Below are 23,231 nucleotides of genomic sequence, written 5' to 3'. Positions count from 1 at the left end.
AAGTAGTGCGTGAAGTCCCTGTCAATCAGCGCTGTCTTCAAATACTGCTTTTGGTATGGACTGGCTATACTCTGGAGCTCCTGTGTAGAAACAATCCCAGCAGGACTTTCATTTAATGCCAAATTTAAAAGATACCAAATACAGGCCGTGCTTACCAAGCAACAATCGAGAGCAGCGCATTTTAAGGCTTCCATTTGTTCTTTTGTAGCTGCGTCTTTACCTGCCCCACATATATGATGTTGGGTGTCGGGTGAGTGGGCATGGCTTGGGGAAAGTGGCCTTGCGGGCCAAGTTAGGGCCCCTGCTGAGCCTACAGGCAGAAGGTTCCCCATCACTGGTCTTCTCTGGACATGACAACGCTTGACACAATCCTACCTTTTCTTTTTTTAATAGGCCTGCCTTGGTGCTCTTTTCCTTCCTTCTCCCGCCCTGCCCTGGGCTTTATAAGCCTGTTGTGGACACTGATAAACGAGAGAAAAACAACGAGGACAGAACAGTTTCCTCCTCCCAAGTTTATGAATACATTTGGGAAGCTAAAGGTGGAAGAAAAGAATAGGGTTCTCTCTGAGATGGGAGGTGGAGAAGCTTCTCACCCACCCCTCCTTCATTGGCCATTGCTGACACTGAGGCCACATTCCCACCATACATATATTCCACTTGAAACAGTCTTGGTTTTCCCCAAAGAATCCTGGGAAGTGTAGTTTGTTGAATTCCCTGAGTGGTTTAACAGCCAGTTCCTCTGAACAGAGAACTCTGGGCATTGTACTTCTATGAGGGAACTAGGGATCTCCTAACAACTCTCAGCACCTTCAACAAACTACTCTTCCAAAGATAATTTGGGGGAAACCATGACTGTTGCAAGTGTAATAATAGTGGAATAAATGTACGGTGGGAATGTGGCCTGAGATTGCCACACAGCCTCAGCTTTATCCTTGCCAGCTGACCTTCAAAAAGCTACGGCATGCCAGTCCTTCAAGGGCCGTTGAAGACCTGAATGAAATGAAATGAAAATTTATTACAGTCACAAGACCAGCATATCCAAGAACGTTTTACAATTAAAAATAGATAAAATCTTGATTTACAAAGTCCTTCATTCAGTATATAAAACCAACCCGCCTTTATTATCCAACAACATATTATTAGACCAAATAGAATTAACATCAGGTCAAAAGAGACCACTAAGTAATTATCTGTAATATATATTCTAGAGTTATATTAATTCCTTCTGAAATTTATAAGTAGAGTTTAATTTGGCTCTTCTCTCGTTGAAGACCTGTCTTTTTCAGGTGGCCTTTGTATGAATAAAGTTTCCCCTTCTGTTGACATGCTTCTTGATGACTGGTGGGTTGGGAAAACTGGGCTGTGTGCGAGTCTTTAGTGCTGCTGGGGCTATTTTGTAGAAGTCATATTGTGTTATATATTTTTGTATTCCTTGTGTTCTATTTGGGATTGTTACTATGGCTGTATACACACCATACATTTAAAGGGCATTTACCTCTGTCAAAGAACCCTGGGAACTGTAGAGAGTGCTGGGAAGTATAGCTCTGGAAGGGTAAGCTTCAGTTCCTAGGATTCTTGGTGGTGTGTGTGGGGGGCAGGAGAAGTGGTTTAAATGTGTAGTGTGTATGCTGCCTATATAAGCCACCTTAAAGAGAGTTTACTTAGAACGGTGGCCTATACATGTTTTAAAATAACAAAATAGCAGTATTTTTTTTCTGGAGCTCAGTAACCTTTTCCCCCAGCAGCTCCTCCCAAACCTACAGCCCTACCCAAGCAGTATTTATCACCTGTCCCCCCTTCCTACTGGTCTTCCCTTATAACCCAACCCTATATCCTCGGAGGAAGTTGCAGCTCCAGAGTGGCCCAGGGTGATGGACCGGTACATGATGCACCTTTCTGACTGCCATAATCCTTCTTTCTCCTCACCATCACCAGGAAGAAACGCAAAATCCTGCGTGAGCGGCGGCGGCAGCGAGAGCGTGTTGAGCTCAAGATGGATCTTCCTGGCGTCTCTGTTGCTGATGATGGTGACACTGGCATGTTCTCTCTCCGGGCCATTGGCAAAAATCAGGTAAGGGGGAAGAGCTACAAATGTGCGTTTAAAGTGTGGGCATGGGATCTGTCTAAATCAGCCTTCCCCAGCCTGGTGCCCTCCATTGTTAGATTCCCAGCTGCCACCTGCCTCAGCCAGCATCGCCAATGGTCAGGGATGGTTGCCCATTCATTACAAAGGTTAGGTGAGGCTCTCTTGCTGTTTCTGCTCTAAATGAGGTGTACAGTGTGGGGGCCTCTGGAAGGGCCTTTTTGATGGTGGTTCCACGCTGTGGAATGTTCTCGTCAACTAAGGTGTGCCTTGCCTCTACACTGTATTAGTTTCAGCAGCAGGTGAAGACACACCTCTTTCATTGGACATTTAGTGCTGGAGAGGTATGATGGGTAAAGTCAGTTCTAAGTATGACACAGCTCCTGTATTAGTTCTGTAGGTACTTCATTATTTTATTTCATGTATTTCTGACGCACCCTTCACCACAAGGTCCTTTGGCAGGTTACACTCATATAGTCATACAATATTACATTTCAAATCAACAATTTAAAATAAACCAAAGAATATACAGACAATAGAAGTGATCTTATGAAAATCACACAATTCTTCATTGTCAAAGGCCAGGGTAAAGAGATGCTTCTTCAGCAAACGACAGAAACTACAGTAGGGTCCCACTCATACGGCAGGTTATGTTCCGGACCTCCGCTGTAAAGCGGAACCTATTGAATAGAATGGCGTGTGATGCCTGAAAAACGCTGTAAAAGCAGAACAAGCGCCGTATGAGTGGGGATTTAGTCTAATTGCGTCTAATTGAGACCGCTGCATTAGCGAATCACTGTAAAGCAAATCGCTGTAAAGCAAGGCCCTGCTGTATATAACGATGGACAAAGATGGAATTTGCTGGAATTCTCCCATCTGGAATTGGTTGTCCAAAAAGGACTACCCAGAGGCAGCCGTACCCATAAGTCCAGGCAAGGTGATTTCCTCTTGCAGCAGATTGCAAATACCTTTAACAGGAGCAAAGTAGGAGGCAGGCAGGTTTGATCCACACCATCTGATTCACATAGTGGAGCACAATCCACTAAGTTCTGCAGAAGCCTAATTGACGTGACCAGGAATGTGCAAGAGGTTGCACAATTCCCTATTCATTTCCTATCATGGTTGGTTGATCCCCATGTTAATTAGTGGAACAGGGGAATGCCTTCTGACTTTTTTGCCCCAGGTACCAAAACGACTTGATCTACCAGTATGGGGCTTGCCTCACTTGGTATCACAGTAATAAGTTCTTCTAAGTGCCCATGCCGTGCTGAAACTATATAATAAAAGTGTTCTGGGGGAGGGGGGATTCTAAAATGTAGGGGCTTCCATAGAGAATGCCTTCTCCTGGGCTGCCACCACCCATACTTCTAAAGGCGGTGGAACTACCAAGAGCCCACCACCATCACCACCAATTTTAACACCTGAGAGTGTCTGTAGGGAAGGAGGTGGTCCTTCAGATAATTTGGGCCTAAGTTATGTGAACTGGTTTAAATTATTGTATTATGCATTCTGTTTTGTTGTATTTTTATTTCATTGCACACTGCCTTGTGGCTCTTGTGACAAAGGTCAGTAGAAAAAATTACCTTAATAAATAATAACAAATCATGGGAGTTGTACTGTAAACAACATTTGGAGGGCACTACATTGGGGAAAGCTGCTCAGAATAATGCCAGCAGCTGCCAGCAGTAAGGAGAACTGCCCTGTAACATGGGGTCACACCTTCTTGACACACACACAGACCACTCAGCCTATACTTCTTTCACTTCCAGCTACTGCATGCGGTAGTCCAGGGTGACATGGCAGCAGCAGATTCCTTTGTGGCGACCGTGGCAGACGCAGACAATGACCTCTCGCTCTCAGAAGGGGGAGACTCCGATGATGATGATGTGTCTCTGGCCAGTGAGCTGGATGGTGAGGAGATGGCAGAGGCTGAGGAGCGGTCAAGCCAGATGAAGTTGGCCCGTGCCCCAAAAAGGTACACAAGAGAACAGGAGGGCTCAAGACAGTCAATACCTATTTATTTGTTTATTATAACATTTATATCCCACCTTTTATCTTTGGAGCTCAAGGTGGCATCAATGATTCTCCCCTCCCCATTTTATCCTCACAACAACTCTGTGAGGTGGGTTAGGCTGAGACAGTGACTGGCCCAAGGTCACCCAGTGAGCTTTGTGACTGAGTGGGGATTCGAACCTGGCTTTCCTAGGTCCTAGCACAACACCTTAACCATTACATCCCATAATGAGGCAGGCATGAGACAAAGGGGGGGCACCATTTATGCAAGTGGTGTCCTTGCCTGAACAGCACTATTGTGCTAGTTGCAAACTCATACAAGCTCATGGCTGTCTTTCTGTGGAAAAGAAGAACTACAAAGCAACCCTGATTTTTCATCCTAACTGATCTGCAGAGAGAGAACAATTAAGGGGGCTGGAAAGTCAGGTGGAGATATTAACTGGAGGGTCTAATGTGATGATTCCTAGAAACAGCAACAACAAAAACAACCACTGGCCTTGAAAGCTCAACACACCCTTATTCTGCCCCCATCACTGCCTTACACCAAGTCAGACCATTTGTCCATCTAGGTCAGTGCTGTCTACACTGACTGGCAACAGCTCTCTAGGGTTCCAGGCAGGAGACATTGCCAACCCCTGGGAGATTTCAGGGACTGAATCTAGGACCTTTTGCATACAAAGTAGATGCTGTAGTCCTTTTCTCCAAGTGTTCAGGACAATGTGTGGTGGTGGACAGATACTCTGCAGTTGTCCATTAACCTCAGTAAGTTTCTTAGTTAGGATTTCATTGTTCCACCAGTAGAAGTGCCTGGTCCCTAACAGCAGTAGTGATATGCCGCCTGCAAGGCAAATCTCCCCACCGCCTCTCAGAGGTGCCTATCTTCGCAGGGTGGGTGTGCCTGTTTTCCGTGTTTTTGCATTCTAATGTGTCTGTTATAGGGTTGCCTGTGAAGATGAAGAGGAGGAAGAGGAGAGTGCGGAGGCAGGGAATCCTCTCTTGGTGCCGCTAGAGGGCAAAGAGGAGCGTCGGGAACATCAGGCGAGCCTGTGGTTTGGCAAGGTGAGCATCTTCTGGGAATGGTTTATTGGCCTTCTCTGTACCAAGTGGGGGGCATAATGCAGAGATGGGGAACCTGTAGCCCTCCAGATGATGCCGGACTGCAACTTCCATCTTCCCTGGCCATTGGCCTTGCTAATGAGGGTTGAGCTCCTTCAGGAGGAAAGGTGGGCTATGAATCAAATAAATAATTTGAGAGAGCCTTCTCAGTGGTGGCCCCCAAATTATGGAATGATCTGTGTGATGAGGTGTGCCTGGCGCCATCACTGTTATCTTTTCGGTGCCAGGTCAAGACTTTCCTTTTCTCCCAGGCATTTTAACATGTGTTTTTATATTGTTTTAAATGTTTAATTTGTGTTTAAATCATTTTTAAAAGATATGTTTTAAATTTGTAAATGAGTTTTTAGGTAGAGAGAGCTTCGGCTATGGGGTGGTATAGAAATACAATAAATAATACAAATAACATCTGGAGGGGGAGCAGTGGTTCCCCATACCCAGTATAGCAGGGCGCTGGCCATTGACTAAGAGTGCCATTCTGTTGGCGCTATGTGGGATTGGTTCAACTCGCCCAATTGGTGCCCTGAGGTTTGGCAGGCAACTGTTCAGAGAAGTGGTGCATTGTGTGGGCAATGGATGCTTCCAGCTGTGCCTTCACTGTTTTCTGTGTTTCCTGCTGCTCAGGAAGCTTTTGCTGGAATTGACGACGATGCAGACGAGGCGCTGGAGATTGGGCAGGCGCAGGTGCTGTCCCAGAACCGAGCAGAGCCTCCACCAGGTAAACCGTGTTTGGGCCTGGAGATGGACAAAACTACAGAGTTGGGGAAATGCATCCCCTTTGGGGAGGGGAACTTGTTGGGATGAAGTGATAGGCATCATAGCTGTGCACAGCTTCCACTGAAAATGGCAGCCCTGCATCTTTCTCCCTCCATAATATCTTAAGAAGTAGAGATGTGTGTTGTCATTGCATCGCTTGGCCCCCAAAGCAGTAGGCAAAGAAGCTGGCGTAGGGAAGCTTGAGATGCGAAGACGCCACATTGCACTTTTTTTAACCTGCTGGAGTTTATTAAGGAAAAGAGGGAAATAACGCAGAGGTGTTTCTGGTGGCAGCTGCACAACTGTTGGAACATCTAGTTACCCCACAGTTTTGGACTTGTGCTAAGTTGTTGATTTATGTACATTGTATGCTCTCTGGGCAGAGGGGCACGCTGCTGTGTTTTCATATATGTTCAGCTCACTGTCGGCACTTAATGTTGTAGTGGTGGTAAATTGCCTGGGTAATAAATTCCTGCCTCAGCTATGTAAATGCCTTGGAGAGAGAGCCACTGCCTGTGCTTTTGGAGAAGGTGATTGGAGGGATGATATTACCTCACCCACTACCACCATTTTAGGAGATATGATCCAAGAGCCTTTAGATCCCTCTCATCCACCTGGAGCACAGACACAGTTCTGAAGGAGAAGTAGTAAAGGAGCGAGGGGGGGGATCATGCTGGTCAACTTGAGTTAACACACTATTTTTATTATTTATTTTTGGCTGGTCTATGACCGTAATAATAAAATTCATTCATTCATTCATTATTTATTTATTTATTTATTTATTATATTTGTATGCCGCTTTTCATCACCAGTTGACCTCAAAGAGGCTTCCACAGCAAGAATAAAACAATATAATAAAAACAATTCAGAACATGACAACATTTTACGGTGTTTGGCATATGATAAGACATCAAAAGCTGCCTTATTCCAGGTCAGACTGTTGGTCCTTCTAGCTTAGCATTGCCCACACTGATTGGCAGCAGCTCTCCTGGGTTTCAGACAGAGGTCTCTCCCATCCTTACCTTGGAAATGCCAGGGATTGAACCTGGGGCCTTCTGCATGCAAAGCAGATGCTCTGCCACCGAGCTCCGGCTCTTCCACCAGGGAGGAGGAAATAAAAAACTAGAGTAGCTTATCTTCATGGTTTATATAAAGTAGTTTGTAGCTGCACTCTAAAGTTTTATTTTTGACTACCCCCTCCCCCCGAGAACTTCTTTATTGCATGGCATAGAATAGTATAATGATTGTTTTTTAAAAAAATCACTGGGGGGGGCAGTGCAAACCATTGCACAGAGCTTTTGTTGAAGAATCTGACCATATGTGCCCTTTCTAATCCAGGGTCTGGCACAAGTGTGGACGAGGAAATGGGATTGCCCTTCTCTCCCCCTCCCTGGTAACAGTGGCTAACAATTTATATCAAGGATGGAAAACCTGTGGCCCTTCAGATGATGTTGACTCCAGTTCCCATCATCCTGACCATTTTGGGAGGGTCCGTGGCTCAGTGGTTAGAGCATCTGCTTTGCATTCAGAAGGTTCCAGGTTCAATTCCCAACATCTCCAGGTAGGGCTGGGAGAGGACCCTGCTTGAAACTGCTGCCAGTCAGTGTAGATAGTTCTGAGCTAGGGAGACCAATGGTCTGACTATGTATAAGGCAATTTCTTTGTTCCCATTGGCCAAGCTGGTTGAGGCCACAAGTTCCCCATCCTTGTTTCATATATAGACTCTGGCACCTATGTGTATGGGTGAATCTTGACTCTGGGGCTGAAGCCTGCTCCTTTCTTCCTATGCAAATCTTGCACCGCTGCCAATGAGTTCAGGGTGACTGTTGGAAGGAAGGAAGCGAGATTACTCATTCTTCTCTTTGGTCTTCTACGCAGTCTCCAGAAATACAAAGAGGAAAAAGAAGCTGTCACAGCATGAAGTCACGCCAGAGTCGACACTCGGGGAAGGTCCAGAACCTGAAGAACCCAAAGCTGCAACTGAGGGGAAGGGCTCTGACACTGAGGAGAGCGACAGCAGCGACAGCGATGAAGAAAGGTGAAGTCCTTTAAAGGTCAAGGGCACTGCGACTGAATGTGCCTCAGCTGAGTGCCTTACTCTATTGTGGCACTTTTTTTTATGTATTGGGAGCCCTTTTGAAGAGAAATCAGAAAGCTCCTTTCTTTGCTTTTAGACAATACAGGGCTAGAACGCCATCGTGGTAGAGGCAGCTTTCCTTTTCCTCTTTCTCAGGAGGGAATGCCTCTTCCCAAGATGGCTTCAGGGCCACCTTTTTGTATTGTGCTATGACAGAGGTGGGGAAGCTGTGGCCTTCCGGATGTTGTTGGACTCCGAACTCCCATCAGCCTCAGCGAGGATGGGCAGTGGCCAGGGATGATGGGAGCTGTAGTTTAGCAACATCTGGAGAGCCACAGGTTTTCCCCACCTTTGTACTGTTGGTATATCTGGTATATACTTTTAATTGCTGTTCTCGACTGTGTTCATCTGCTGGTGTGTTGCTTTGGTTTGGTTTTATTATGCTGTCCTGGATTCTTATAAGGAAAGGAGGGATATAATAAATGTATTACATTCAGTTGAAAATATAGGGGAAGTGCTGTCTGATTAGGGATATCTCAATTTGATCAGTCAAACATTGCTGCTCTATTAATTCTTTCATACAGTGTTCTTTTTTTATTCTACCCTTCCTCTAAAGAGTTCAGGCCAAAATACATAAGTGTGTGATTACATTGAGATGCAGGGGCATCACTACCGGGGTGCGGAGGGTGCGGCCCGCACCCGGGTGTAACCATGAGGGGGGTGACACCCAGAGCCGCCCTCGCTGTTGCCTGGCAAGGCTGCTCCAACTCCTCCTCAGAGGTGGGCAGGTGGGCGGGCGAGACCGGGAGCAGCGTCAGCAGGGCGAGGGAGGTGCACCGGCGTTCCCAGGCCTTCTCCGGCTGGGTGCCCTCCCAGGGGCATGGACGGGGTGGCTGGCCTCGAGTGTGCATGCACGCGCGTGCGCATGCGCGCCCAGCCACCTCGTCCATGCCCCTGGGAGGGCGCGCACCGGAGGTCCGCACCCCCCCCCGCACTCCAGCTAGTGACGCCGCTGTTGAGATGTCCTTTTTTTCTTTTTAAAAAAGTAGCCATGTGGGTTCACAAGAGCCTGATCAGAACTGCAGCATGAGGGCAGGAGAAGTTTAACCCTTTTTTCCCATTCAAATGCCTCAACAAACATTCCCCACCCCCAAAACCCCTACAAGTCCTCTTGAGAAGCTGTCACGCAATAGCTGCTATGGGGAGTCTGTCAAAACCATAGTCCTGATCTTCCTCCACCTCCATTGTCTCCCCCAACCCCACCCATGGCTATTGTTTCTAAAGAGGAAAAAACAAAGGACACAGGTCAATCTCTAACCTAGAATAAAAATTCTCTCCTAACTCCAGACACGGCAATCCATCTGTTTGAAGCACAAGCTGAACCCTTCCCTTGATTATCAATGATGCTGATGGCCAGAGAGTTAAAGGATGCAACATTGTGCAGTGACACAGCTGCTAAAATAAGCACTTGCTTTCCCTGGATTACAAAATGATTGTCCCAGTTTCCAAGAAAATCTTGACATTGCCCCAGAAGATGCTCAAGCTTGAGTCTTAGTGGAGTAAACCCCAAGAAGTAAAGCCCATCATTGCTGGGAGTTCCTTTCCAGGTGCCTATGTTGTTTAGATGTTGGTGCATGGTATCCCTAATGTGACCTTTCTGAGGTTTATCTTGGAGAACTTGAATGAGCCCTGGGAGTGGGTGGAGGTCTCTTAACTCCCCTCTCTTTCCCCCAATTCAGGGAGCAGCTAGCCTCACGTGTGAGAATGAAGCGGCTCCGGTCAGAGGTAGAGTCAAGCGGTATTGAGGTGATCCCTATTGAAGATCCAGGTGAGGAGAAGCAGGGAAGAATGGGGCCTTTTGCATCCCAGTTGTTTCTGCTTCCTCTCTGAGCCATAGAGCTGGAACACTATCTGAAACTTTGTGCTTGTGTGTCTCCACAGTGAAGCGAGCTCGGATTCTGGACCCTGAGGGACTGGCACTGGGAGCAGTCATCGCCACCTCCCACAAGGCCAAGAGAGATTTGATTGATGACTCTTTCAACAGGTAATTAGGGTGATGGTGTATTATGAAGCCTACATTTATTAAGCAATCAGGGACGTGTCAACTCTCATGTAATGTGATATTTCAAAATCTTGGTCCCAAGGTTGCAGTGCACCATGGAGATACTGCACTACACTTCAGTTACCAAGGGAATTACGAATAGCTCCCAGAGTCCCAAACTGGAGTGAAAAAGATGTTAATTTATTGTTACGAAACCTCAAAATAGAGACAGAAAGTAAAACCCACTCTTGGGGGAGGCTCCTACTATCGCTCAAAATGGAATCTGATGCTCTGATATTGACTCCTTCCAGGTAGCCTCACCTGGGGGCAGGTAGTTCTGCTGCAATTACATTGGCGTCTTTAGGTCATTCAATCTCTCCCAATAGAGCAGAGCTGCCTGTTGAGTCTCTGCAAGAGTGGTTGCTCGTGAGCTTGCTTCCTTCCAACTAGGAGGCATGCTCAAAACTTTTCCATGTTCCAAAAATGAAGTGTGCCTCCAGTTTTAATAGGGGATGGGTGGCCTGTACTGCTCTGATCCACCTGCTTACTGCTCTTTTTTCCCCCTCTGCCCCCAGATACACCTTTAATGAGGAAGCTGAGGAGCTGCCTGAGTGGTTTGCCCAGGAAGAGCAACAACACCGGCGCAAACAGCTGCCTCTAGAACGGCAAACAGTGGAGGAGTACCGCCAGCGCTGGCGGGAGATTAATGCTCGGCCTATCAAAAAAGTGGCTGAGGCCAAGGCCCGCAAGAAACGCCGGGTATGCATGAGAATGAGGTGTCCTTGCCCGTGCAGGGGCAGCTGCTTTATACCAGGCAGCACTTTCTCTCCATCTAGGCTAGGATTGCCTTCTCTGACCGGCAGCAGCACTTTAGGTCCTTCCCAACATCTTCTATCCAAGTCTTAAACTGGAGATATCAAAGATTGAACCTGGAAAGTAGACACCCACCCACCCACAGCTTTAACAACCTGCCCTGGGGCCTTTTACTCAGTGCTGGCTGCTCTGTCTCCCCACAGATGCTGAAGAAAATGGAGCAGATGAAGAAGAAAGCAGAGTCTGTGGTGAACACTGTAGACATCTCCGAGCGTGAGAAGGCTGCTCAGCTACGCAGGTAGGTTTTCAGCTCCATGAGAGGTTCCTGTGGAAAACTTAGCAGGGTTTCTACATGAACCCAGAATGGGCCCAGTATTCTTCAACAGCAGGGATAGCCAACTTATGGCCCTCCAGAGGTTGCAAGAGTACCACTCCCATCATCTCTGTCCATGAGCCATGCTGGCAGGGGCTGATGGGAGTTGGGATTCCAACACCATAGCTGCTCTGGCCACTGTACCTCACTCATCTCAGAGCAGCTTCCATAGGGTCCCCAAACAAGTTCGCCATCTAGGTTCTGGGAAGGCCTAGATGTAGCTAAATCAGTCCTCTTGGGAACTGATAAAACTTTGCACCCTTCCTCTTGTGAAGTTAACTGGCTTTGTTTGGGGCCAGGCATTTGGCGTCTCAGTTCTAGACAGAGGCAGAAGGCATGCGAGAAGCCCTGGAGTGATTGGCCAGGCTATTCTAAAAATGAAGGCTAGGATAACAGCAAAGTGGTTAACCAGGTCAAGCCCTGTGGGAAGGGGTGGCTTCCTCAAGAGGTGAAGGGACTGAGTGAGAAGAAAGATTCTGAAGAGAAGGGTTTCACTCATAATTCTCCCCCCACCTCAACTCCCCCTTTTCTCCCCCTCCCGACAGCATCTACAAGAAGGCAGGGTTAGGTAAGGAAAAACGGCAAGTGACCTATCTTGTGGCCAAGAAGGGTGCAGGCCGGAAGGTTCGGCGTCCTGCTGGAGTCAAGGGCCAGTTCAAGGTGGTGGACAGCCGTCTCAAGAAGGACATGAGAGCCCAGAAACGCAAGGATCAGAAGCCAAAACGCCAGCGTCAGAAGTAAACTGTTGGTATGGTGTGTTGCCATTGTTAAGTGAGTAGGCCTGCCACCCTTGAACACACCAGGATCTCAGAAGAACATTGAGGAACATCTAACCAGACCTCTGGAGTCACCAAGCAGCAGTCAATGGGCTAGCCCATCCTGTAGACTATGTTTATGATGTAACACGGAATATACAGTAGGGCCCCACTTCTCAGTGCGCTGCTTTTTGGCGTTCCACTAATACAGCGCCAGCGGGGCGATCGGCTGGAGGGGGGGCTGGAGCTCACCGCACTCCAGCTGATCGTGCTGGAGGAGGGGAAGATCAGCTGTAGAGAGCTACAGCTGATCTCCTCTTCTGGTGCGATCAGACTCCTGCGCTCAATCTGATCGCGCTGGAGGAGGGGAAGATCAGCTGTAGCGCTCTGCAGCTGATCTCCTCTGACGTGATCAGCGGGTTAGGTTCCAGACCCCCGCGCTACAGCTGATCTGCTTTTTGGTGCTTTTGGGCGGGGGTCTGGAACCTAACCTGCCATATGAGTGGGGCCCTATTGTACCAGGATTTCTCTGAAACCCACAATACCTAGCGCTCGGTTTGCTCACTGATGTGAGCTGCATGGGTATTGGACAGTTTGGCCTGGGGTTATTTTTTTTGTGGGGGGAGGTTTGCTATTCAGGCCCACTTGCAACTCACTAGAAGTGTCCATGGAGGTCCTCTTCATGGGTGTCTTCCTTTCATGTTTGGGTGCCTTTCTGCCTTCGATGTTTGTTTAATAAACAAAGTTTTCTCATAAGCTATTTTCAGGCTACCTTTATCCTGCCTTTTGTTGTGGCACAGCTGACACGAAAAATACTTAACAGGGATCTAATCTTCAAAACAAACAAAAAACAGAGAAACCCCAACCCTCTTACCTAGTGGACATAGCCACAAGATTTGGCTGAATTGTGTGAATTGAAATGCACAGTGCGTAGAGAAATATTTCCTTTCAATCAGCTTCATCAGGTGGTCCTCACATAAGAGAGAGGCTTTCTTTTCTCCTAACTTTATAATCAAGGGAATGTGAATAAAGTATTATTTTGGTGTGCAACAAGTTCAAAAGGCAAGTTCTATGCTAAGAAAGGAATTGAAAAGAAAATTGCCACCATCATTATGCTTTTAGAGAAATCCTATAGTGTGGCGGCATTTGAAATGATGGGGTGTATCCAGTGGTGGCTTTGCCTTAACTAAGTAGGGTGGGGAACCTGTGGGCACTCCAGATGTTGTTGGACTCCAACTCCCATTAGCCCTAGCCAGCCTGGCCAATTCTTAGAGATGATGAGATTTGGAGGGCCACAGGTTCCCCATCTCTGCCTTAGTGGAAAAAAATTTCACTGGTGCAACCCAGTTTTTGCTGATCATCCCCTGTATTCTGCAACCTTTCATCCCAGTGGGGTTCCTCTTATGTAAGGAGCACTTATTCCACTGGGATATTTCCTACTAGAAGTTCTATCTGTCTCTGTCTATCATCTACAGTAGGGCCCTGCTTCTCGGCACCTCGCTTCTTGGCGTTCTGCTAATACGGCACCAGCAGGGCGATCAGCTGGAGGGGGGCTGGAGCTCCCCACACTCCAGCTGATCTTACTGGAGGAGGGGAAGATCAGCTGTAGCCACGCTACAGCTGATCTCCTCTCCTGGCGCGATCAGACTCCCGCGCGCCTGAGGAGGGGAAGATCTGATCTTTTCCTCCTCTGGTGCGATTAGTGGGTTAGGTTCCAGACCCCTGTGCAACAGCTGATCCGCTTTTCAGTGGTTTTTGCTTTCCGGTGGGGGTCTGGAACCTAACCTGCCATATGAGTGGGGCCCTACTGTACTGTCTGTCTCTGTCTATTGTCTGTCTCTGTCTATTGTCTGTCTCTGTCTATTGTCTGTCTCTCTGTCTCTACCTATCTCTATCAAATCTATTATTTAATTTATATCCCGCCCTTCCTCCCAGCAGGAGCCCAGGGCAGCAAACAAAAGCAGTAAAAACACTTTAAAACATCATAAAAACAGACCTTAAAATACATTAAAACAAAACAACTTTAAAAATATTATTTTTAAAAGCTTTAAAAACATCTTAAATAAAAAGGCTTTAAAAAGGCATATTGTTTAGGGGGGGGGAAGGTTTTTTTTAAAAAAAATTCCAACACAGACGCAGACTGGGATAGGTCTTATCTTAAAAGGCTTGTTGAAAGAGGAAAGTCTTCAATAGGCGCCGAAAAGATAACAGAGATGATGCCTGCCTAATATTCAAGGGGAGGGAATTCTACAGGGTAGGGTAGGCGCCACCACACTAAAGGTCCGTTTCCTATATTGTGCAGAACGGACCTCCTGATAACATGGTATCTGCAGGAGGCCCTCACCTGCAGAGCACAGTGATCGACTGGGTATAGAAGGGGTGAGATGGTCTTTCAGGTATCCTGGTCCTGAGCTGTATAGGGCTTTGTACACCAGAACTAGAACCTTGAACTTGGCCTGGTAGGGGGTTCTGTCTCCCCAAGGAGTAGAGGCTGCATGTGCTTTGTGTCTGTTGCTGTTGGTATCAATGGCTCATTATTATTACTAGGGGCTGCATCCCAGCTTCCGTTGCTTGCCAACCCTGCATGCATACATACATACACAGGCATCCATCACCCTGCCCCCCCCAACTCCTTAGACCAGGAATGGGGAAACGTTTTTGCTCCCAACTGCAGGCAAATACGACATGTCATATTGTTGACAGGAGGGATGTCCTACTCGCCTATCAAAATCCCAACATCAAATGTTGATGTTCCCACCCTATACAACTACTAAACCCCCTTTTAACTTTCCCAACCCATTTCTGAAGTTGCTTCTCCTGTTCTGCAGCCCCACTTTGTATCCCTGTTTTCACTTTTACCCTCATGCCTCCTCCCCTCCTTTTTTCTTCAACCTGCCCCCTTGCACCCAGACCACCCCATGGTACCCTTCTGGATCTGTTTCCCCTTCATGCATTGCAACTACTATAACCCCCTTTTCAACTTCTCAATTGTGAAACCACCTTCTGTTCTGCACAGGCCATGGTGTGTGCACGTGCCAAGGGAGAGACTGATGGGGTGAGCTGGCAGTCAGAGCTTGGCTGTGCACATGAGTGCTAGCATCACGACAGTCCAGTACAAATCGATGTAAGAAATTATCTGTTCTCCCGGTGACCAATCCGATGCCTCTGGGAAGCCCACAAGCAGGACCTGTACGCAAGAGCACCCTCCCCCTCCTGCAGCTGCCAGCAAATGGTATTCAGAAGTTCACTGCCTCTGCCCATGGAGGGAGAGTATAGCCCTCATGGCTAGTAGACACTGATAGCATTATGCTGCATTAATTTGTGTAATCCTCTTAAAGCCATCCAAGTTGGTGGCCATCACTGCCTCCTATAGGAGGGAATTCCATAATTTAATGATGTGCTGTGTGAAGAAGCACTTTTTCTTTGTCTGTCCTGAATCTTCACCATTCAGCTTCATTGGATGTACGTGAGTCACAAGAGAGAGAGAAAAACTTTTCTCTATCCACATTCTAATGCCCATTCGCTCAGTTTGGAGACATATCTCTCCTTATCTGTCCTGAATCTTGCACCACCCAAGATCCTTGGACGACCCTGGGTTCTAGTATGATGAGGAAGAAAAACTTTCAGAGGGCAGTGGCTTGTAGGTATATTATGGAACAGGTCATATTACTGATGGTCTGATAAGAAAGAGGTTAGAATTGATTAGAATTGTGAAGGCCTGGGTGGGGAGACACAAACATTCTCTGTGTGTGTTTGAATGTGTGTACATGCATGTGTGCTGGGTTTTTCCCCCAAGGATTTGTTTTTGCTTTTTCTGGAAGATTAAAATTTTTTAGATTAGAATAATGACCCTGCCCAAATGATTTTGAAAAAGTTTTTAAACATTGGCTGTAGCTCTGTGGTAGGGCATCTGCTATACATGTAGAAGCCCCCAAGTTCAGTCCCCCAACAGCTTCAGAAAGGGCTGGGAGAGAACCCTGACTGAAACTCTGGACAGCTACTGCCAGTCACTGAAGACAGTGGTGGCCCAGATGGACCAATGGTATAAGGGAACTTCCTATGCTCCTGTTGGGAAGACTTTTATGTAGTACTATGTCACTAGAAGCTAAAATGATGAAACTGAGGTTATCCTACTTTGGACACATCATGAGAAGACAGGATTCACTAGAAAAGACAATAATTCTGGGAAAAACAGCAGGGAGTAGAAAAAGAGGAAGGCCAAACAAGAGATGGATTGATTCCTTAAAGGAAGCCACAGACCTGAACTTACAAGATTTGAACAGGGTCGTTCATGACAGATGCAACTAGAGGTTACTGATTCACAGGGTCACCATAAGTCATAATTGACTTAAAGGCACATAAACAAACGGACATTTCAATTTCTCTACACTGAGGACAATTGTACAAGAGCAAGATGCATTTTGGCCTCCAGGGGGACACTGCTGTTTTCAAAAGAGAAGGAAGGAGAATTCAGTGCCTTTGCTTGTTCAGAAAATGATATAACTTCATCAATGTTATAATAAAACAAAGAGTTTCTTCTGTTCTCAACTTTTTGCTAGCTTGTCATAAACTGGCAGAGTGAGAGTCAGTGTGGTGTAGTGGTCAGAGTGCTGGATTAGGACCTGGGAGACTAGGGTTTGAATCCCTGCTACACCCATGATGAAGCTCATTGGATGACTTTGCGCCAGTCACTGCCTCTTAGCCTAACCTACCTCATAGGGTTGTTGTGGGGTTTAAATGAGGAGGGGGAGAACCATGTGTGCCATCTTGAGTTCCTGGAGGAAAGATGGGATATACATGCAATAAATAAATAAAACAAATTCTAGTTTCTTTAAAGAACGTCAATCTTTAACTCCATTTGCAAAAACATTTAAAAAAATACTTAAAAGTAAAATCAATACACTTGTAATTGTAAACTAGATTTTTAATATACCAAACATGACAATTTTATGAGCAAACCAAATTATACATAGTAGATTTTATGTTTCTAAGGTAATAAAGCAACTTTAGATCTTTAAAGCTTGCATTTTTAAAACACTTTCCTGAAATTTTAGTTTGGCTTCAATATTTTCAGATATTTTACATCTCTACTCTCCAGCACAATTTATAATTTATTTATTTTACCTTTGCTGAAGAGGGCCATAAGCACAAGTGCTACAGCTACGGCTTTGAATGAATAAAACCTGAAGAGAGAATGACCCGCATTTTGCTGTTTCAAGCTATGTTAACAACAGCAGCAGCTGAATATAGTCAGCATGGTATAGTGTTGAGTGTCGGACTAGGATCTCGGAGATCAGGGTTCAAATCCCAGCTCAGCCATTAAGCTCATTGGGTGACCTCAAGCCAGTCATCATCTCTCAGCCTAACCTACTTCACAGGGTTGTTGTGAGGATAAAATGAAGAAGGGAAGAACCATGTGTGCCACCTTGAGTTCCTTGAGGAAAAGTAGGATAAAGATGAAAGCTGGCAATAATTAATTAAATAAATAAATAAAATATTACATAGTCCAGCAGAATTGCTAATGGAAAGACAAGTCAGAACTCCTTTTTCAACCTTAGAGAAGGATCTCAGTCCAAAGTGGCTTGGCCAGGCAAAAGTTGCATAACCAGTCTAAAAGAGGTTATGAACGATTCTATAACCAGCACATTTTCATGGGGAAACCATCACATTTCGAGCCAGAAGAACAGGTTTATATCAATCCTGATGGAGAAAAGATGCAGATTCTAGCTACTGCACAATGGTAAAAAGGAAACACCCAGATCATATTCTATTGAGACTGAACACAAAAACCAACATCTTCCCTGAGACGGTACAATCGCCAAATTCACAAATAGTGCCTGAAAACCCACAATCATCTGAGACCCTGTCTGACCCATCTTGTAAAACTAGCAGCAATGTTACTATTCAGATCATGTCTTGCTCCAGATATTTGGAACAGCTTTTGGACTTTTAGAAATGAGTGACTGAACAACCAAACTATCACGTTTCAACAGCAATGAGTTGTTGTTCCTTTAAATAAAAATGGGGAGATGTCTGGATAGTGCTTAGCTGGCCCTGGACTTAGTTGTATCTGGGTGGAGTGAGGAGTTTCCTTTATGTATTCTGTTCTTGAGGAGTTTCTGTGTCTGCTCTGTTCTTGCTGGAGACAATAAAGTTTGTGTATAACTTCCTGACTGGTGTGTCCTCTCAACCTTCCATAACAAGGAGGCACTCACTGTCTGGCATTGTTCTCTCCACACATATCCCCAGAGATCTCATAGAAAGAATACTGCATCGATCTGTGTGTGCTCTCAGCAAGTGCAGTGATGTCTTGTAGGCCAAGGCCTTGTGTTTCTATCTTGGGCAAAATCTGAATAGTCCAATTCCCTGTTGTTGTTGTTGTTGTTTTTTGCGGGGGGGGGGGAGAAGGTGCAACTTAATCTTATGCAGAAGCTACCAATGTAAGGGCTACGCCCGAAACACTGCGTAAATAAGTATACAAAGAAAGAGTAGGGCCCCGCCGTAAAGCGGAAATCGCCATAAAGCGGATCCCCATTGACTTTAATGGGGCGCATTGCGCGAAAATGCCGCAAAATCGGCTTTAAAAGAGGGGAGGAAAGCCGCCGCATGCGTTTAATATTTATTAAAATATTACTAAATTTTAGAACAGATCCCAAATGGCAGTGTTGTGAGAGGAGAGGAGAAAGGAGTGGCACATCAGGTATGAGTCCTTCCTTGCTGCATTAGATGTTGCTAATGCAAGATGAAGAGCGCGGTCTGAAACCACGCAATATACTTTGGTTCCCTCTCAATCCCTTTGAATAAAGTATCGTGAGACTGCTGGATGGTGCTTCTTAAGGAAGGGCTCTTTGGAGCAGCTCTTACAAATATGGACAATGCCTTGCAGTGGAGAGGGGTCCGTGCTGGAATCTAGCTAGCAGGCTGTGCTAGCTGGGACTGATGGGAGCTGTAGTCCAAAACGTATGGATGGCTCCAGGTTGGGGAAGGCTGATGTAATGGGGAGGGGGGCAGGGACAGATAAGGAGACTGTGTATAACAGACGGTATAAGAGATTACTTGCCAGACCAATGGACGCCATTTTTGTTCATAATCCACAGTGAGACCCATACCCAGAAACTGTTGTTTAGGTAGCCTAAATACAAATTATAATGTATTTAAATGTATTTAAAAGGCAAAGAGGGTAGGAGGGAAAGTGAAGGAATTGGTGAGAAGGAAATGGAACAGGCAGGGGGAGAAAATGGAGTGCTGCAGTGAAATGCCTGACAGACAGAGGAGGAAAGAGGTATGGCTCACTCACACACACGCACACACATACAGAGAGAGAGAGAGAGAGGTCAGATGAAGTAAAATGGATCCTCGTGTAATTGAATCCCCTCACCCCCAGGTTCCCTTCCCCGACCAGAGCTGCTGAAAGATGGGTATATAGTGTCAATTTTTCCCAGGCCAGGGCCACTAGGGGCCCCAGACTCTTAGCTTCCATTAAAAAAATATTCCTCAGTGCTCTGGGTCTTCAGATATACACCAAGATATCAAAAAAAAAAAACAACCCACAACTTCTGATAAATGAGCTAATAGCCAGCTGCTTCAATCTCTGCCGTTTCAGGTTTTTAGCCAATAAGTGAAATCATTAATGAGGGATTATGATTAATGAGGGATTTGTTGATCTCCAGGCAATAGCTAGAACCTCTTGCAAGCCTTGAAAATAGCTGCCTTTTCCTGCTCGTCTGCATGTCACGTAAGTTGAGTGTGTTTATACCTTGCAGCAGCAGCATGTGTGCCTGCCTGCCCACTTTTACGTGTGTGTGTTGGGCAATTTTGTGTGGGGGTGTTGGTATTTTATTGTAAAATATCAGGACTGTGGAATGTTGCAGTTAAAGCAATTAGAGAGCTGCCTTTGTGCATGTCTCCCCACACTGCATGGTTTGAGAATACAACATGATTTTTTTGCACCTCACTTTTCTTCCAGGATCTTCCCCCCTTTTATATTTGCAACAACCCTGTGAGGTAGCTAGGCTGAGAGTTGGTTCAGTCAAGCTCAAGCAGTATTTTTAGCTGCTCCTATCTTTTAATGTTATTTTAATGTTTAAACATTGTTTAGTAATTATATGATTATGGTTTTTGAACTATATTTAACTGTTGTAAAATGTCTTGTGAGGGCAGGAACTCCGAAAGGCAGGTTAAAATCTGTTAAATAAATACATGTTAAACCAAGATAGTGGATTCAAAATAACTGTTCATGTTGGTAATATCAATATTCAAGACAGGATTACTGCAATGCACTCTGTGTGGGACTTCCCTTACACTCAACCCGGAAGCTATTCAAATTTTGCGATGCAGTTTGCCAACCAAATAATGTTTACAAAAATGCATATATTAGGGGAAAGTGTGCATAATAATGAATATATATGTGAAAATAACATGCAAAAATGGATTATATGACAAGAAATTGCTGGCAAAAAATGTATACATTAGTCAAAACTGCATACAAAATGTGTTTATTAGGATAAATTCACACTAAAATGCTGGAGAATTTTCATGATGATTTAAAAAAAAATCACAAATTGCTGCAGAAATGTTCAGCTTTCCAGCACTGCCGTGCAAAAATCAGGAATGACCATGTTTGGAGGAAAAAACTGAGCCTTGCTCTGACTGGATGCCCAGTGTTTTATATCTAATTGGGACTGGAAATATATTGTGGCATTTAATAAAGAAGGCAATAAAATTGATGGGCTCCACTGCACAAGCATAACCCTTATTTATAGCATTGTGAGACTATCACTGAGTTGATCTAAAGCAGGGATGGGGAATATGGTGATATCCAAATGTTTTGGACTCCATCTCTCATCAGCTCCAGCCAGCATGGCAAGTGGGTAAGGGCCAGGGGTAATGGGAGCTGAAATCCCACAACATCTGGATGCCCCCCCCTCTTCTTTAAAAGAAGACCTGATCACAGCCTGAGCTTTGAGAAAGAAATGTTTATATTTCTTAATGGTACAAAGATGGCCAAGGAATGTCAGTTATGGAACCTAATTGTTGGAAGACACTTTCTTGATATAGAGATATCCAGGATATCTCCAGTGGAAACCCATCAGAGCATGGAGAATGGGGACGGGAAGGAAAGAGGGTGATTGAAAGGTGGGAGTGCATGTGAAGAAACAGCAGCTGGAAAACACTGAATGAGTTGGGAGTGAAAGGACAGAAAAATCTTGGGACCAGTAGCATAGTGGCAAATTAAGAAGCACAGGGTCCATTCATGATAGTCACAGTCATGCCCACTTGTAAGGTTATATAACCTTCTAAGATTATAGAATAATCTGGCCAGGTTTGAATACTGCTTTCTGCTTCTCTTTGTTAATGCCTTCTCCCACAGCAACAGACTCCCCTAGGAGCTAATCAATATAAAAGGGAAGAGTGTTAGCTACTGAGAAGAGTCTTGTCAATGGCTGACTCGCCTCCTTTCATTCTGATCAGCTCCAATCAGCAGAAAAGGATAAGGAAGCATGTTAGAAGACTCTTTTCGGTGGCCAATGCTGGAGATATAGGTGCCCTGCTGGAACCTGGCTCCCCAAAAAATAAGGGGTCTAAGATCGCCCCCCAAGACCCTAGACAACTACACTCCTGTTTGGGATACAGAATGTCTCTCTGGGAATCTGATACGAGTTAGAGGGGATCTGCTGCTTGCCTCTATCTATGCCTGCTTGTATATTTGTAAATAAACTAAACACAGATCTCCACAAGTCTCCATTGACATCTCTCCTTCATAAGGAAACCAACCCTAAGTTGCACAGACCCTAGGAGTTTCTCACTCAGGGAACTGGGGAGTGCTTAACAATATCATAGAAAAGAGCAGTGTCCCTTTAATAATTAAAGGGACAGGTGGTATGTGCATTCTCAGAGAGTACTACCCTTAGAAGTTGGTGGAACTCTGTTATTTAGGCCCTGATCAATGTGGAACAAATGTTAAAATTTTAATTACAGTGGCTCCTGTCCTACTTGGAGGGCAAAGTCCAGAAGGTGGCGCTGGGAGACTTCTGTTCCACCCCTTCATCTTGTCCTCCCCCCTGATTTTTTTCATATGTTCATGAAACTGCTGGGTGAAGACACCTGAAGGTTTATGCTGAGGTCACGGTGTCCTCAGTATGCAGATGACACGCAGCTCTGCCTTGTTTTTCTATCTTCTGATTTCAAGGAGGCAGTGGAAACCCTAAGCAGGAGGAGAGCAAACAAGCGGAAACGTAATCCATTCCAGACAAGACGAAAGTGTTGTGGGTCAGGAACTCTGCTGATCTGGATGGCAGGGTACTGTACTGATCTTAAGATGGAGCCAAGTATGCAGTTTGGAAAACTCATGGCCTCAGCACTTTCTATAGAGGCACAGGCGTCATGGGGGCCAGGAATGCTTTTGTATCAGCTGTGGCTGGCTCACTAGTTGCGGCCTTATCTAGAGAAGGCAGATCTAGAGAAAGCAGAAGGTTTGTGTTTTGTTACACAAACAGGATGGACTACAGTAATGTTCTCAGTGTGGGGCTGCCCTTAAAGACGTCTCAGAACTTCCATTGGTGCAGAATGCAGTAGTGACAATGCTTGTAGGAGATTGGCGTTCTGATTGCATTGCAGCTATTCTGCACCAATTACAGTTGTGGCCTATTTGTTTCCAAGCCCAATTTAAGGTGCTGGCATTAACTTTTGAAGCCCTACATTATTTCGGTCAAGGCTGCCTGAAGGATTGCCTGCACTCGTGTATCTGCTCAAGCCTTACAGCATTTGAGGCTCTGCTCTCATCCACCAGCGAGAGCTAGGGTGAGCAGTGTATCAGGGACAAGACCTTTAAGACCTTTTCTATGGCAGCCCCACATCTCTGGAATACCGTCCTTCGGAAAATATGCTCGACCCCATTCTAGTTGGCCTTTAGGACAGCCTAAAGATGTTTTTTTATTCCAGTCAACATATTATGGATGATTTTATGCTGCCATGTTTTACCTGCGGCTGCTTTTGATGTTTTGTCTGCTGCTGATATTTTGATTGGATTGTTTTATTTCCTGCTGTTATTTTAATGTTGTCTCATATTAATTATTTGTAATCTGTTATATTGCTTCATAGACTATTTGTAAGCCTCCTTGGGAGGACAATTTATCCTGAAAGGCAGTTTAAAACTCCATTAATAAATAATGGGAGACTGTTTGATATGAATGCAGTGGCGGCTGGGC

At 45.5% G+C, this 23,231-nt stretch overlaps 1 protein-coding gene across 1 annotated transcript in view; it reads left to right on the top strand.

The window, feature by feature from the left end:
* Nucleotides 1-12,784, top strand: part of FTSJ3 (FtsJ RNA 2'-O-methyltransferase 3) — a 28,942-nt gene extending 16,158 nt beyond the window's left edge. The window contains exons 12-21 of the mRNA XM_061590202.1: nt 1,936-2,071; nt 3,853-4,058; nt 5,035-5,155; nt 5,834-5,927; nt 7,844-8,003; nt 9,782-9,870; nt 9,984-10,086; nt 10,659-10,842; nt 11,100-11,194; nt 11,815-12,784. Coding sequence (XP_061446186.1) covers nt 1,936-2,071; nt 3,853-4,058; nt 5,035-5,155; nt 5,834-5,927; nt 7,844-8,003; nt 9,782-9,870; nt 9,984-10,086; nt 10,659-10,842; nt 11,100-11,194; nt 11,815-12,010 — 1,384 coding nt within the window. The 3' untranslated portion in view covers nt 12,011-12,784. The remainder of the gene's footprint in view (nt 1-1,935; nt 2,072-3,852; nt 4,059-5,034; nt 5,156-5,833; nt 5,928-7,843; nt 8,004-9,781; nt 9,871-9,983; nt 10,087-10,658; nt 10,843-11,099; nt 11,195-11,814) is intronic.
* Nucleotides 12,785-23,231: the final 10,447 nt, after the last annotated feature.

This window comes from Rhineura floridana, chromosome 11 (genome assembly GCF_030035675.1).
Source record: "Rhineura floridana isolate rRhiFlo1 chromosome 11, rRhiFlo1.hap2, whole genome shotgun sequence".
NCBI classification, from domain to species: domain Eukaryota; kingdom Metazoa; phylum Chordata; class Lepidosauria; order Squamata; family Rhineuridae; genus Rhineura; species Rhineura floridana.
Note: the sequence above shows the minus strand (reverse complement) of the source record. Positions and strands in the feature narration are given on the sequence as shown.